Source organism: Sinocyclocheilus grahami, unplaced genomic scaffold (genome assembly GCF_001515645.1).
Source record: "Sinocyclocheilus grahami isolate Dianchi unplaced genomic scaffold, SAMN03320097.WGS_v1.1 scaffold1004.1, whole genome shotgun sequence".
Taxonomy (NCBI): domain Eukaryota; kingdom Metazoa; phylum Chordata; class Actinopteri; order Cypriniformes; family Cyprinidae; genus Sinocyclocheilus; species Sinocyclocheilus grahami.
In genome coordinates, this window is record NW_015506183.1 from 380,865 (window position 1) to 398,541 (window position 17,677).

The 17,677-nt window shown below is 36.0% G+C and overlaps 1 protein-coding gene across 3 annotated transcripts in view; it reads right to left on the reverse strand.

The window, feature by feature from the left end:
• The window catches only part of LOC107565476 (rho GTPase-activating protein 7-like), a 110,578-nt gene that overhangs the window by 22,591 nt on the left and 70,310 nt on the right, over window positions 1-17,677 (reverse strand). The window contains exon 1 of one of the 3 annotated variants that reach the window (XM_016250717.1): window positions 4,941-5,265. The exons of the other annotated variants lie outside the window; for them this stretch is intronic. Coding sequence (XP_016106203.1) covers window positions 4,941-4,953 — 13 coding nt within the window. The 5' untranslated portion in view covers window positions 4,954-5,265. Of the gene's footprint in view, window positions 1-4,940; window positions 5,266-17,677 lie in introns of those variants that run through there. 3 annotated transcript variants of the gene reach the window in all.

Genomic DNA, 17,677 nt, shown 5'->3' on the forward strand with positions numbered 1-17,677 from the left:
ACTGTGAACCCAAATTAATTTTGTAGTTTTGTAATTTTGTAAAGTATATGTGGGTTCATTTGAAGGCTTTTTGAATCTGTAAATGGTGCTATTCTAGTTAAAGAGGCCCTGTTTCAAATGAATAGCAAACAAACATCAATATCTAGCCTTTGAGTGGAACTACGAGGAATTTCTTTTCAGCAATTCATGTGACCTAATGTCCTATTTGCTAAACTGCGTGCAAGACACTGGGCTCTTTATCTTTCATCCTTCCACACATAGACTTTAAATCTGCATATCAAGAGCAGTCATACATCATTTGTTGAGGATCACGCATATCATATTTTGGCATGGCCTTCTACAGACATATGGGGGTAGAGAGGGAGAGTCAGGTAGCTCTGAAAATGAGAAGATCCCCTCCATCTGGCCTCAAACACAGGGGATCATGGGGTTACCCCATCACCACCGCCACTCAACACCCCTATCCCAGCCACCTACACACTCTTTGGCCAGATGGGTCCATTTAGGTCTGTCTCAGACTTTCTGGTAGATTTAAACATTAGCTATCACTGACCTGGAGCTAGCTTGGCCGGGTCTGGTGACCGGCCACTTTGTGCAATGCAAGGCTGATCTCAGGTCAGATGATTAGATACGCTCAATGATATGCCACCCTATCCATTCCATCTATGATCAAAAGATTACTTAAAGAGGGAGCCTCCTCTAATATCACAGGGGGCTTCTTAAGCACCAACTGGTCCTAAAGCAACAGCAACTAGTTAAATAATTTAGCCTTACATAGACGAAAACCCAGCAATCAGACAGTTTTCAGGAGGCAAAATCTGTCCACACTTACATCAATTTTGATATGAAGGTTTCAGTGGATTTGGAGCCATGTGGAGCGTTAAGAATGTGTGTTTGAGTCTGAAGGCTTTTTACATGTATGCGAGTCCATCATGCTCATGCACCAAAAACCATGATTGTAGATTATCAGGAGTTGCATATCAACTTCAAAGTGACATGTTTTAAGCATGACATTCTTTTCTTTGACTCCTAACTGACCTGCTTACTGCCTTATCACCTGAAGTTAAGATGACCTCAAGTTTATCGACCTCTGCCAAACTAGAAAAGAAAAATGTCAGACACAGAATCTCCTACAACAGCATAATACTTTAAAACTTATTCTTTTTAGGAATGCAAAAAGGAGGTTGTAATTCTGAGCTTGGCAAACGGTCTGAGATAAATTCTGGAACTGAATTTCGCTCTTTTATAGTTATGGGTTATTGTAACTGTAAACTAGCTAATCATAAAGATGTTTTAAATAAAACAGCTTTATAAGTTTTAGATATATTTAGTCAAGAGAGATACGATTTGTGATGTGTAAATCTATAAATAAGGAGATAATGTCAGTACTTTTGCTTTAATTGTGGGTCCGATGCTGATCCTAACAGAAAACTCTCAAGCAGAGAACCGTTGCTATGGTGACCTCCTCAGGCAATCACGACTTCTGCTGGTTAGTGTCCATTTAGCGCATTCTGGCTAACTTTTAATCTAACTTTGGCTATTGAATTTACAATCTATTTTTGTGTACTGGAGCGCTGTTTAAAAACTGCAAAAAAAACACAAAAAAACACTGGATATAGTCAAAAACCCCACTCCTCTACATGAGAAAAGATGCAGGAATGCGCCGTCAGAGAACAGCAGGCTCTCCACGTGCTCTTTGTCAACGCCAGATTATAGCAAAACCTCTCCCAATTCTCTGCATTTAGACTGAATGAAAACACAGACCAACACTGACGAAATCTTGTCTCCGAACTATGTGAAATCAACGCAAAACCAATGGAGACGTGTCGAGATTAGGGTAGCGCATTATAGGACAGCCAGGAGCGCCGGTGTTTTGACGAATAATGCTACCTATCAGATTATGCAACCAACACTGTATTTATCCTACTGTAAGGGTAGGTTTAGGGTTGGGGTAGGTGTACATGTTAATAAAGCCTCACACCTTATTAATATCATGCTGGAAGCAAAATCTGATAGGTAGCACTTTTCGCTATCGAAAATCGACAAATCGTCAGAACACCGGTGTACCGACAAAACATGCTACCTATCAGATTGTGCTATCAAAAATACATCTAAGTAGGTACATTTAAGTAGGGATGTAACGATTAATCGGGAGCCGGTTGAAAATCGATTAAAATATGTGACGATTCAAATCGGTTGAGATGCTAAACAAATCGCGATTCAATTAGGGGTAGGAGTTTATATGAATGTATGTCTGAGGGGAACTTGCTGTCTTTAGAAAAGTTTAGATGGTATTTTTTCTTTTCATCTTGCCTCTGCATAATGCATATTAAAGTTTATAAGTGCAGCGCTGCTTTGTTTACAGCAGAAATTAAGGAAACACTTTAAGCGCCACCTGCTGGCAGAGAGTGAATCTGCGTCTCGTTCAGCTCGTCTGCTGCTTCGGTTTCATGCAGATATTTTTGATGTATAGTTTCACAAAACTGAAGTCAAATTTCGAAATTATACAATCTAATTTACTCATGTTGCATGTATGCCGCATCTTTGTTTGGATCATGATTAAAATGCAGTGGCTGCCTCTAATTTTAAATGGAAAGAGCACAGACAAAGCCTTATTTTGTTTATATGAAGAGATTTATTTGATTTGTGTTATTTATTTGATTTGGGGCTTGTTTTAAAATTTCAATTTTGTTTTGTTATTTACATTTACATTATATTTAAATTTTGTCATTTAGCAGACACTTTTATCCAAAGCGACTTTCAAATGAGGACAATAGAAGCAATCAAAACCAACAAAAGAGCAATAATATTCAAGTGCTATATTAGTATATTATTATAGTGTTATATTTCAATTTCACAAAGAAACGTGCAGCATTTGTCCAAGCAATAATAAAATGACACATTTAATTTATAATTTGTCAAATATTAATATATTATATATATAATATAATTTGTCATTTTGTAAAAAATAAATACATAGTGAATCAAATCGAATCATCAAATTAAAATCGTGAATCGAATCGAATCGCGAGTTGAGTGAATCGTTACATCTCTTGATGTATAGTTTCACAAAACTGAAGTCAAATTTCGAAATTATACAATCTAATTTACTCATGTTGCATGTATGCCGCATCTTTGTTTGGATCATGATTAAAATGCAGTGGCTGCCTCTAATTTTAAATGGAAAGAGCACAGACAAAGCCTTATTTTGTTTATATGAAGAGATTTATTTGATTTGTGTTATTTATTTGATTTGGGGCTTGTTTTAAAATTTCAATTTTGTTTTGTTATTTACATTTACATTATATTTAAATTTTGTCATTTAGCAGACACTTTTATCCAAAGCGACTTTCAAATGAGGACAATAGAAGCAATCAAAACCAACAAAAGAGCAATAATATTCAAGTGCTATATTAGTATATTATTATAGTGTTATATTTCAATTTCACAAAGAAACGTGCAGCATTTGTCCAAGCAATAATAAAATGACACATTTAATTTATAATTTGTCAAATATTAATATATTATATATATAATATAATTTGTCATTTTGTAAAAAATAAATACATAGTGAATCAAATCGAATCATCAAATTAAAATCGTGAATCGAATCGAATCGCGAGTTGAGTGAATCGTTACATCCAGTTTTAAGTGTAAGGGTATAGGGACCGGTAGGTTTAGGGTAGGGGTAGGGGTAGGGGTAGGTATGGACATTAATAAAGCCTCAAACCACATGAATAAGATGCTGGTGGTAGCACAATCTGATAGATAGCATTTTTCGCTATCGATTTGTGCTACCTATCTTTTTAACGGGAGGTAGCACAATCTGAGCGGGTAGCACAAATCGTCAGAACACCGGCAGCGGGTGAAATGTATCTCACGCACCACCCAAATAATTGCACTCTTAAACTGAGATGAAAATCTAAAGCGGAATAACTAAGAGAGAAGGAAATTATATAGCACTACAATCATTCCATATTTAACATACCATTTCCGCTTCTTAATCCGTTATAATTATGCTTCACTGACATCTCTAGAAATGCACCCTCAAATGAAAATACAAACAAAAATACTTAATGACCATTTTAAACAGTTATGTATAATGTCCATTAGCCTATCATTCGATTTTGGACGATGATGCTAAAATGTTATAACCGTTGCTGTATGGCTGAATAGTGACTCTTGAATTGCAATCAGCAGGGTTCGAACCTGCAACCTTTCGGATACCAGTTCAGCTTGTTTCTTACAAATGCTACAGGAACTAAAATAGGCATAGCTACAAGTTGAATATAAATCCATAAGCAATATAATGCTGTTACAGGCAAATGCAAAATACACTGATAACTTCTGTCAGGCATTAAGATTATCTGACTGAAATTTGTAGGATAATTATTACTGATATCAAACCTGGTTAGTACACCGTGTTAGTTTGATATCAAACCTGGTTAATATAAACTACGATTTACACCGCATAAACAACAGGAATAAATGTAGATCTTCAATAGGCTATGTTATTATGACTGAGCCTGGAGCACAAAAGCAGTCTTAAGTCGCTGGGGTATATTTGTAGCAATAGCCAACAATACATTGTTTATATACGCATATATATATAGCCTACACACACACACACACACACACATATATACATATATACAGTATACACATATATACACACTCAAGTCAATCATTCAAACTATTTTTGCTGTCGTTTAAGCACATCTTAATATGTCATAGGCCATATGTCATTCATATATGGATTTAGCATCATCTAATCTCCACCAAATGACAAAAGTTTAAAACGGCAGTTCAAACGTGATTCTTTGGAATGGACGTTGCGTCTAAACGGCTTAAGAAAAAATAAACTCAATAGACAAACGAAGTTTTCTCAAATAATTAAAGTTAATTAAGCAATGAAGCTATTATAAAACATAAGTACTTACGAGTAAGGATCATGTTTTGTTTTCTATAAATCGCGATAGCCCCGCTGCGATATGCTTCACGAGTCCTCTTCGTTTTATTCCAACATTACAGCGAAGCTCTTCTGGTATTCCAATAATAAGATGTGAATTCGCAAATAATATTATTAAAAAAAATAAAATAAAAAAAACTAGTTCCTCCGAGCTAAATAACGTTTATAGAAGGTCCAAAGACCAAATAGAAAAAAAATAAATCCATGACTGATTTCCTTTCCTGTCTGCTCGGGGGGAAAAAATCCTCACTCCACCGGAGAGAACTGTTTGAAACGCCTGTGAACGGTCTGGCCCGCGTGTGCTGTGAGTGTGAATGAACAGACTGATTCACTGGGAATGGGAGGCTGGGAGAAGACTCCACCTCCCCGCCCAGGACAGCCTCAGGTGGGCTTTCGCTGCTTTAGACGGGGAGGTGGAGCTACTATTCCATTCCCAAAGCCTAACCTACTTTACTGGCATGATTGTTTACAACCGAGACTGTTAGCCTTCCACAGAATTATGCACACAATAAAATCAGTGACAGGAAGAAAATGTTAATACAAATGTATAACTAGTAAATTAAACATTCAATAACACACTAGCCTATATCACAAGACAAAATGCACATTAAGATCAATAACATACAACGACAAATTAATTGACTCGGTTCTTTTAAAAAGAATACAAAATAAACAAGTGTAATCCGATTCAAATAACATAAAATCCAAACAAAAAAGTTGCAGTCGTAGCCTACTGAACGAATCCCTTGTTGAACCGATGCAACTAGCCTAATACAGTGGTTCCCAACCCTGGTCCTGGAGGCACCCCAACACTGCACGTTTTGCATGTCTCCTTAATTAAACACACCTGATTCAGGTCTTCAGCTCATTAGTAGAGACTTCAAGACCTGAAAGGAGACATGCAAGTTGTGCCTCCAGGACCAGGGTTGGGAACCACTGGCCTAATAAACTGAATAATTGCAAATCGTTAAAACGCGTTTTGATTTCATATAAGGCTATTCATTTAATTTAAAGACGAAAACGTGTAGGCTATTGCGCAATTCTTGTACTGGCAGTAAAGGGAACAGTGGGGTTCTCTCAATTCCATCAGTGTCACTTCTTGTCATCTTCACTACTTAGAGCTACAGAAAGCGACATTTAATTTAGGACTAACAGTTAGCCTACGTTCAGATGCTCCTAAAGGAATTCATCCACACGCAGCCGTAGGCCTATAGCCTACATTAAATGAATAGGAACTCAAATGATAAAAAATACAATGATTAATTAATACAAAATTAATAAAAAAATAAAGATATACAAAAATTACTGAGAGGAGGTGCTCTACCAACAATAGAGGAGGTGCAACCAAAATAAAAAAAAAAACATATCAATTGAAAAAGGTGCAGTTGCAATCAAACTTTATTGATTAAAATGACGTTTCGGCTGCTATAAAGACCTTCATCAGATATCATATATATATATATATATATAATTAAAAATAAAGATAATCATAACCTCTTGTGCGCATAACGCATCACCGATTTAATTCATTGACGTTTACTTAAAGTTTGCTGAAAAAAGAATATACAGCAAATCAATCTGATTTTGAATCAATCAATTTTTCTTTCTTTCTTTTTTTTTCAAGCAGAATCTAAATCATCCAAAAGTGAGAGTGAGCTGAAATACTGCTCATTTGGCTGTATGACATTGTTTGGTACTTAACTACTTTAAACTGTAATTAAAATGGCGCGCCGTTAGCATATCATTAGAAGTCTTCATTCAAGAGTGGGGCCGTCTGAAAGCCGCTATTGTTGGAGATGATGTTGTGAAAGGGGAAGACAATGAGTCCGTTCTATTGTAATTCCAGCAAGCCCCATCAACAGGCGTCCCTGATCCTCGTCTCTTCCCGCACGCACGCACGCTCATAGGTGCAACGGTGCAACAGCAGCTTTTACACAGAGCTAGACCTTCTATTGTGTGAGGAGCTCTTATTGAGACCAAACAAGCTTATGGTCCACTCTGAAGCTTCCTGCTTTAGAAGTTAAAAGAAAGTCATGTTCACTTCCTTTTGCGGGCTCAATTAAAATTATTACAACGCCTCAATGGAGACCACTATATGCATGCAAGAGAAGTCAGTAGATGTTTTAGGATTATAATTAAGCTATGTTTAGAATGGAATAGGCTAGTTGGTCTAATGGTTACAGAATACTATTCTGACTAAAATTATATATATATATATGTATATATATACAGTATGAGAAGCTTGCAGAATGAGAAAACCTTGAAGAATGAGAAAGTAGTGCACTACATAGTTATTACATATCATCATAATGTTGCTTATTTAATTCAGTACTGTTCAGTTACAACCTTGGACATAATTAAAAACAAAAATGTCCACATTTGAATGGAATTTGTGTAAAATGTATTTTGTTGTGCCTTAATTCATCATATATTATGTCATTTTGAATGTGCAGCAGAATAGTAGGCAAAATTTGGGACATACTACCTTGTCATTATTGTGTCATTAACAAGTCACTCTGTGGCTTAGTTATGTGTATCCTGTTAAAGGCAGGGTAAGCGATTTCTGGTAGCCAATGTAGCCAAATCACCAAAACAAACACGCACCTACCCCAAAAGGGTCTTGCCCCTATTTTGAGAGCTCCGCCCCACATATACGTACGTCTTAATTCATCATATATTATGTCATTTTGAGTGTGCAGCAGAATAGTAGGCAAAATTTGGGACATACTACCTTGTCATTATTGTGTCATTAACAAGTCACTCTGTGGCTGAGTTATGTGCATCCTGTTAAAGGCAGGGTAAGCGATTTCTGGTAGCCAATGTTGATATTTGAAATCACCAAAACAAACACGCACCTACCCCAAAAGGGTCTTGCCCCTATTTTGAGAGCTCCGCCCCACATATACGTACGCAACCCAGGCAACGATTAGTTCTGTGAAACAAAGCAAAACCAATGTTACACTGTGTCTACACCAGACGTGAAGGGCGCGGCGCAACAAATCCCCGACAGAAAACTGCTGCCGGGTTCTATTTATATCTCAAATGGTTTTCAACGGTCGTTTGATCGCGTCCAGTGTAGGCAGACTTTAGCTGTTGTAGACACGGTGTTACTCACCTATTGAGAAGAAACAAAGCAACCTCTGCATCCGATCGCAGGCCTCCGCTCCTCGAGTTCTCTCCAGTGGTGGAAAGCTGATCCCATATTTACATGGGTCCTACTTCTTGCCTTATCGTTCCGCAGACGTTTTCCTCATTTGTTTTTTATCTGCCATCTCTATCTTTCTGTCGCTCGGCTCGGCAAATGTCCGTCCTGTGCACTGAAAGCTCTCTCCTCCACATCACGAGTAGACAAGCCCCTTATTGCTGATTGGCTACAAGTTTGTTTTGCTATTCGGCCCGAATCAGTTTTCTAAAGTGTTTTTGAAAAATTACATACCCTACCTTTAAGGTTTAAAATGCCATGTCAATCACAGTTAACATTCTCCACATTACATTTCATTTAATTTGATAACATATCAGAGAGAAATGATGTAGCATGTTGTAGCATGTCTACTTATGTGTTTGCATAATGATTTAAAAGTTAACGAACAAAGATATCTTTATAAAAGTTCATAATGTTGTTGCAGATGAAGTATAATGCGGGTAGCATTAAATATACTTTTTTTTCATCAGGTTAGATGTTGATCATTGATCACTCAAACCTCAGACCTCTCTACACAACCGTCGGTCTCGCATGACCACCATGTCTGCTTGTTTGTTTAACACTGTTTATTTGTGTTCGTAGTTCTGAACGGAATCCTTGTCTAACACACAATGGGTTGTGGGCAATAACAGTCATTAGAGTGCGCACGGATCTGCTCTTCAAACTTCCACTAGAAATAGTAAACAATCCAGGTACCTTTGGAATACTCGTTTCAACATACTACGATTTGGGACAGACTATTTCTAATTTCCGATTTTAGGATGGATAGTATGTGAATCGGGACACAGCATTTGATTGGAGTCACAGAGGAGAATCATGGTTGAAAATTGTATTGATATTCATCCAGAGATGTAAATGATGAATTTTTGATGCATGTGAAAGTTTTTTTTCTTGTTCTTGTCTATGTTGCTGTAGTCATAATTTCAAGAGTGACTCACAGAACAAATTAGTGGATTCACTCGCATAATTAAATGTGTTTGTCACTCCTAAATGTTGAAATTCTGAAACATGATATACAAAACTTTTCTTTAAAATATAACTGGATTATAGAAAGCGAGCAAAGAGTGCTCCATTTATTGCATGACTGACTGAGCTCACTTGCTTGAAAACTCCTGTTATAATCAATGAATCTAACTACAAACCTCATATCTCTTATTTACATTGTGTCTTATAATGAGAGCATTTGCAAGAGTGTAGAATTATGCCATTAAGCAGAATTCAGAATTAAGTAAACTTGTGAAAACAAAAACTCATTTAGGTTTTTGAGGATTCTGAGTAATAAACACCTTTGATTGACCATTTCTTTTAAGAACTCACTGGATGTACACAACTCACACAAATGACCTATTTTGGATTCAAGAAGGCAAATTTCACTGAAAGGTGAAAAGTTTGCATCCCTGTTTATCTCACCCCCTGCATTGTAACACACAAACCTCCCAAACAGTATGCAAAAATACCTGAATTACTGAATCTGCAGAGATTTTGAATTGTATAATCAGTGCATGCTATCCCAAAAGGCCATAGGAGCTGAGGACCTGAAACATACACATTTTACATTATACATGTTATATACTGATTAAAGAAGTATGGAATATGCTGACCATAATCTCTGCAGTTTCTCTTGTCTGGATCTGTAAAACAGTGTGGCGTGTGTCTGACTCACAAGGAAAAACTTATGCAGTATTACCAGGGCAATTGCCTTTACTTGTGGAATCTCTATCTCAGCCTTTATTCCTCACTCTCCAGAAATTCAGCTGTATTCAGACATGCCAGAGAGAATGAGTGAGAGAGATGTGTGTGGTTTTGGAACAGACTCATCAGATTCATCACTCTTTTCCTATCTCTGTCTGTTATTTTTATGTCTGCCCCTCCTGTTCTTTTTTCACAGTCTGGTAACACAAAAAAATGTTTCACAGATTGTTTCACCTGTTTTTGTCCACATACACTCTTAAAAATAAAGGTGCTTCAAAAGGTTCTTCAAGCGATGCCATAGAAGAACCATTTTTGGTTCCACAAAGAACCATTCAGTCAAAGGTTCTTTAAAGAACCATCTCTTTCTTACCTTTTTATAATCTGAAGAACCTTCTTTCTCCACAAAGAACCTTTTGTGAAACAGAAAGGTTCTTCAGATGTTAAAGGTTCTTTATGGAACCATTTAGACAAAAAAGGTTATTCTATGGCATCGTGAAGCACCTTTATTTTTAAGAGTGTAATGAAACAAAACAGCACTGGATCGCACTAACTTTCAGTGAATAGGGTAGAAAGATCAACAGACAGACAGACAGACAGAAAGACAGATAGATAGACAGACAGACAGACAGACAGACAGACAGACAGCCAGACAGACAGACAGACAGACAGACAGACAGACATTAAAATAAAAAAAATAAACAACTTTTAATTTTCTTTGAATTGACAAAAATGAATGAATCATTCAATGAATCAATGAATGTATCAATATTTAACACTTTTTCAAAATCTGAACCTGTGTTATACAGAAGAAAGTAAGTCATATAGATGTTTATAGATTTACCATTAGTAAATCATAAAACAATTAGCTTTTTTGGATGAACTATTCCACATTTTGTGTGTTGACAATAACCCAGACAATGGCTACTACACTTAAAAGTTCACTCATGGTTTGAGCTGAAATCCCAACTGCTAAAAATGTGCACAGAAAAGGAAATGGAAATGGCCAGAACTGAAATTATATTTTGTGGACATTATATTTAGCAGGGTGCCATTGCAAATTAGAGGAGCATATAAGAGACGCCACCCTAGCACTGTCTGAAGTTCACTGGATCCTGTACTTCTTCTACTCCCACAATGCTTTGCCTTTCACAGAAACAGAAAATATGATCACCACTGAGGATTTAGAAGTTAGTATTTTTATGTGAGTGTGACACCTTTATTTCTATACTGGTTCATCCAGGCTATCTAGTTTGGGTTAATTTCAGTTCTTCTATATACTAAAGGCTGTAGTATAAATGAATACTTGAATGCATCTGTGTGCATGCTTCACAACAAACCACTACAGTAAATCCCAAAGTAGGGGGAGCTACAGAAGAATAGAACTGCTATTATCAGCTATTTATAAATCAGCACAGGCTCAAAACAATCAGAAATAGAACCGAGCAGGTGTGAGCATGTGCATTTCTAAGCTGTGGAAGTAGGCTGATGTATTTTTGTTTGCGATTGTGCATGCTAAACAAATGAGGACCTTGTGCATTAGTACATAATGTATTTCACCAGACCACATAAGCTGGATATGTGTGTACAGAATGTGCCAGTTTTAATATCCAGAGGATAAAAACAGGAAAAAGCCATAAATACACACTGGTACCTCTTGCCCTGTTCTTACTGACACATCCAAGCCTCTTCCACTTCCACTTCCACTTCCACACAAACACACCTACACTGACAGCAACAAAGGTACACATACACACATTTCCTAATTCTAAAATATATATTTTTTCTTTTCAACAGATATATTGTAAATTCTAAAAGATATCTCAAAATAGTTTTTCTTTTTGCTTATTGGTTTAAATTATATTACCTTTACACTATAGATCCTAAAATTGTAATTTATGTGTTTACTTGAAATATATTTCTAATGTATTAAAAAAAAATATATATATATTATTTAAAGGTCATCCAATAACACTTTACAATAAGGTCTCATTTGTTAACCTTAGTGAACAAACTAACCGTAACATGAACTAGCAATGAGCATTATATTTTCATAGCCTTTATTAATCTTTGTTATTGTTAGTTGATAAAAATACAATTGTTCTTTGTTCATTAACTAATGTTAACAGACAGAGCTTTTGCTCCATATTAGCAAATGTTGAAATTAACATCAACTAGATGAATAAATTCTGTAGAATAATTGTTTATTGTTAGTTCATGTTAACAAATTACACTTTATACAGTAAAGTATTACCATCATTATAATCCAATTAGATTTTACAGTAAATAGCCACAGTTCAGTCCAATGTTTACAAATATTAATACATTCATATAATTTGTACAAAGGAATTCAATAATATAAAATAAATACATAAATAATTTCAATATACACCGCTGTTCAAAAGTTCGGAGCCATAATATTTGTTATGTTCTTGAAAGAAGGCTGCATGAAAGTAATATTGTGAAATATTATTAGAATTTAAAATAAATGTTTTCAAATTTAATATATTTTAATTTTTGAATGCTATTTATCTTTTAATGTTATTTTCTAAATTTATTTCTGTGATGACAAAACTGAATATTCAGCAGGCATTATTCCATATATATATATAAAGAGCAGCATTTACGGAAACGGAAATCTGTGAAAGCATCTTTACTCTCTCTCTCGCTCTCTCTGTCACACACACACACACACACACACACACACACACAGATAGATGTTGAATATCCGCTTGATATTAGATTTGCTGACTTGCTAAATTTCCCTACATTTTCAGAAGGTAGCGTAATTTATAACTGGCCACTTTACCATTCCATTCCTGATTTTTCCATGAGCTAAGTGGTCTTACGTGTATCAGAGGCATTAGTGTACACAGCTGTTATGGAGATATATACAGAGTGTAGAGATGGAGGACTTCTGGCTCTCCTCAGAAGCTGTCTGGAATCCAAGAGGCCCTGAGGGAGATTGCTGAGATAGACTCTCTTCAACATGGACTCAATGGATTTCGACTGAGATTCTGAATATTTGCTCATAATGGGGTTTAAAAGGTGAATGTTCAGTATGTGCTAATAAGCATGTATACAGTAATTTATGTGTATGCATGTGTTGCAATGCCACATGTCCAGAAAATGGCCAACAAATGTTTAGCGGTATACCAGCGGCAGTATTCACAAGCCATCAGCCAGCAAAAGATGAGCCAGATATGGCATTCACTCAAGAAACATATACTATACTGTATCTGTTTAAACAAGTCGTTTAAGGTTACAGCTTATTTTGTATTTCATTGAAGTTAGCAACTATGGGAGGGAAAATTTTAATGTTTATGCATTTTTACTTGATATATTTGAGAAATGTTATTAATATTTATTAACAATATTGTTAAATCCATATTTGAGCTGTATGTCTTGGCAAACACCACCATGTACACCAGAAATGCTTTACCTTCTACGGTATTCAGGTGTGAATCGCATAAACCACTGTCCTCCACAGGTCTCCTTTCCAACTGCATGTGCAATGCTTTCAAGCACTCCCAAAGTAAGCCATTAGCTGAGTTTAGTTGATCTGATTTACAGATCAGTTTTTCCTCACAGTTTTGCGGGCACATGACAGAGAGTGAGGGGAGAGTTTGATGCATCCAAGCTTTTCATCCAATTACATGCTGACGTGCAACAAGGGTGAGCCTCAAAATACATAATGTGCCCAAACAGAGTTCACCAAAAAATGTATATTTGCTGGAAACTTACTCATCCTCAGGCCATCCAAGATGTAGATGAGTTTGTTTTTTCATCAGGACAGATCATTCACAGAATCCACAAATATTCTGCAATACTCCAGTCCATCAATTATCGTCTTGCAAACCAAAAAGCTGCATGTTTGTAATAAACAAATCCATCATTAAGATATTTTTAACTTCAAACTGTTGCTTCCAGCTAAAATATGAGTCCTCTATCCATAATTTTGCTTTCTCCAGTAAAAAAAAAAAAGCACCGATCAAGCACTGTTTACAAGCGAAAACAAAAGAGTTCTATGCAAATATGTCGGTGAATTTTGATGTGAGAGGACAACAGGGGACGTTTTGGCCAGAAGCAATGTTTTAAAGTTGAAATACCTTAATGATGGATTTTTATTTCTTACAAATATGCAGCTTTTAATTTCACAAGATGGACTGGAGTGGTGTGGATTAATTGTGGAGTATTGTGATGTTTTTATCAACTGTTTGGACTTTTAATCTGACGGCACCCATTCACTGCAGTTTCTGTTCTGAACCAAACTCAGAAACAAACTCATTTACATCCTGCACTGTAAAAAAAAAAAAAACGATGGTAGAAAACCGGCAGCTTTTAAATAATAACATATATAGAAGGTGCACAGTGTCATTCACACAAACACTAAACACCATCATGGTAACACACATGAAACTGAAATAATGCAATACACATTAATTTAACAACATTAGGTGTAACACACAACCCTAATATACAAAACTGATAAGAAAAAAACTAAGAAGAAACAGTTATTTCAACAACAACAAAAAACATCAAATTTGAAATGTAACGCAGGGAATTCTGGGAATGTCAATTTATGGTCATTCACTGTAAATTATACGGTCTTTTTCACTTCCAAAAACTACCGTAAAATTAATGTCCAATACATGTAATGTCCAATACAGTTTTTCACCGTATATAGTAGGGGAATTTACCGTGAACCATTTAACAGATTTTTACTGTAGCATTTTTACAGTCTTTTACCGTTAAATTCACGGTCATTTTTTACAGTGTGGATCTCCTGAAGGTGAATACATTTTCAGCAAATTTTCATTTTGGAGTGAGCGATTCCATTAATGTGATTACCCAAGTAAAGCTGCGGTCACATTAGCAAATATTCACCACATGCAAAAAAGGTCTATAGTCTATTGTCAATAGTGTATAAAGCACAGCTCACAAGACGACACTTTCAAACTAAGAAGCATTCTGTTTGTCAGCACAACAAATAACGTGAACGACTTGAAGCCATTGTGAAATCTGCATGAGGAAATCTTTCGCCGTTACAAAAAATGTATGTGGCCTTGCTGTTAAAATGACATTTCGCTCATGAAAATTTGCTGAACAAATATAAATGTCACCACACTTTAAAACAGTATCTTTCTTGGTCTGGAAAGAACTTTTCTGATTTCATCATACAGAAAAGACCAACCTGTGTTGTGTTTTGGATACTGGACTCCTGCATAATCTACTGAAACTGCATCTATGGCCAATCAGCTAAAGTAAGTCAAATGGGTTTGGAACTAAATGAAGCCAAGTAAATAATGCCGAAACTATGCCTTCTGAAAAAGCCCTCAATTAGCAAGAAACGGTCCTACACGTTCTTCCCTGACTGAAGCTCATCTATTCCTCACTGACAGATCTGCAGATCCCTCGTGTTGTCTTGTTGTTTGCGTGGCACAGTCAAAAGAAGCTCCAACACGAACATGTATGTTTCATCTCTGCCACACTTTTTTTCAGTTCTCTTTTTCATCTCTTGCTCTGCATTCCTATATGAGGCTAAATTAGAAGACGGCTGTGACTTGAGTGTTCTCAGCTGGCCGGACAGCATAGTTTTTCCAAAATGAAAGTGACAAGATTCTTTGAAGCTATAATAACTATTCTGCTTTATGCTTTATGGTTAGCCAGTGAAGTTCACAAATGTCCCGTAAGCCACTGAAGACAAAGCCAAATGAACTCTGGGTAAAGGAACTTCAAGTTGGGAAAACTAGTGGATTTTAGACTTGAATGAGAAACAAAATGCCCTTGTTTCCCCAACCTGACGTTCCTTTACCCAGAGTTCTGGAGAAATGTTTTTTTTAGCACTTAGCATTGGATAAATTCTTTAAAGCAAAGTGTTATTCTTATACATATACAAATTGTTCTGACGGCAGATTTCAAGGCTAAGGCTAAAAAATGCAGCTGTAAAGGAATTTATAAATATAATTATGCAACAGTTCCCCTTCTCTAATCCGATTGGCCAAACAGCGTTCCATTTGGATTTCGGTTGTTTCCAGACCAAAGTACGTAGGTGGAGTGATTTTATATTAAAGTTTTGTTTATTTAAAAATATATATATTTTTTTCAATTTGTTACCATTAGTTAGTGCATTAGATATAAAGAACTAGCAATAAACAGTACCAGTTTATAGCATTTATTCATGTTAATTTTACATATATGTTAATCTTTTAAAGTCTTGTCAATTAACATTTACAATCATATTATTGTATTTTAAACTAATAAATTCACATTCACAATTCTGTTGTTGGTCTGAATAATAACAGGCCAAACCACAGATGTGCTGCTACTCTGTTCACTCGTGATACTGTCGACATACATGTGTACGGAAAACAAAGCAGCACATGCATTACAACTCATAGAAATATGTGTGCATGGTGGGCAATGAACCCACCGACTCTAATGGCTCATATTTTTTTAATTAGTCATGCATGAAGAAAGGAGATTACAGATGCTTTGCTTTAGTCGGCAGACACATGTAGGGACAATTGAGTATGTGGAGGATGTGAGCGCGTGGAAGCCGGTGAGAAGAGAAAGAGATCAAGAGTTCAACACAAGAGCAAACAATAAAGTAGCCACATTAATGTTTACCTTTCTTCAGCTCAATTGACTTAGTCTCCTTTTATGTAACACACATTACCATGGATCGTTTTTGGATCCTATCTCCCCCTTTTTTCTCTCTCTCTCTCTCTCCTGCTGGGCCTATGGTAATAACTGAGACGGCTGTCATCAATCTCCCTCACTGGAAATGTGTGATTCTGCCCTCATATAGATTTTCATAAACACTTTCAGCTGCTTCAGTTGCCTTTGAGTCTTCAGCAGGCATGGTCCATTTCAGACAATCAATGTTTAATGAAAAGATTTGGTGGTGGAAAGTCAAAACTAAAAAGCCTTGTAAATCTTTCCAGCCTTTATTCGTCTCCCCGACCCAAATCATGATAAATATGATTTTGCATTTCCCAATGACTCTGAACAGAAAACCTATAAGCTGTAGATCGTAAACTACGCTCAATTTAAAGTCAGTGTTGAAAAAACAAACTCAGGTGTGAGCTGGGTTTTAAAAGAGGATTCCTTTAGTGTACAGAGAACTGCACTGTTTCGTGCAATGTTCAAAAATACTACATAGAAGTCTAGTCAGGAAACCACTGGCATACTTCTGCATGACTAATAAAAAACAAACAAATGACTGCAGAGTTAACAAAAAAGGAATATTTCGGGCTCTGGCATAATCCTTGGAAAATTCTAAAGACACTTGCTTGTTTTATATCAGGAGTTCAATTCAGTTCTGCTAACTTTTTTGGTCAATCTATTCTATTTTCTATTGCTCTCATTTTTATCTCCATATAGCGATCACAATTTTTCAAAGATACTTTCTCCTTAATCTTACATTTTAATCTATAAAAGGTCACACTTTAGTTTGGGGACTAATATGTGGCATTAATTCCGAGTCGAATATTAGGCATTAATATGTGCTTTATAAGTACTAGTGAACAGCCAATATGTGACCCTGGACCACAAAACAAAAAAGTCATAAGTGTCCATTTTTCTGAATAAATAAGCTTTCCATTGATGTATGGTTTGTTAGGATAGGACAATATTTGGCCGAGATACAACTATTTGAAAATCTGGAATCTGAGGGTGCAAAAAAAATCTAAATATTGAGAAAATCGCCTTTAAAGTTGTTCAAATGAAGTTCTTAGTCATGCATATTACTAATCAAAAATTAAGTTTTAATATATTTACAGTAGGACATTTACAAAATATCTTCATGGAACATG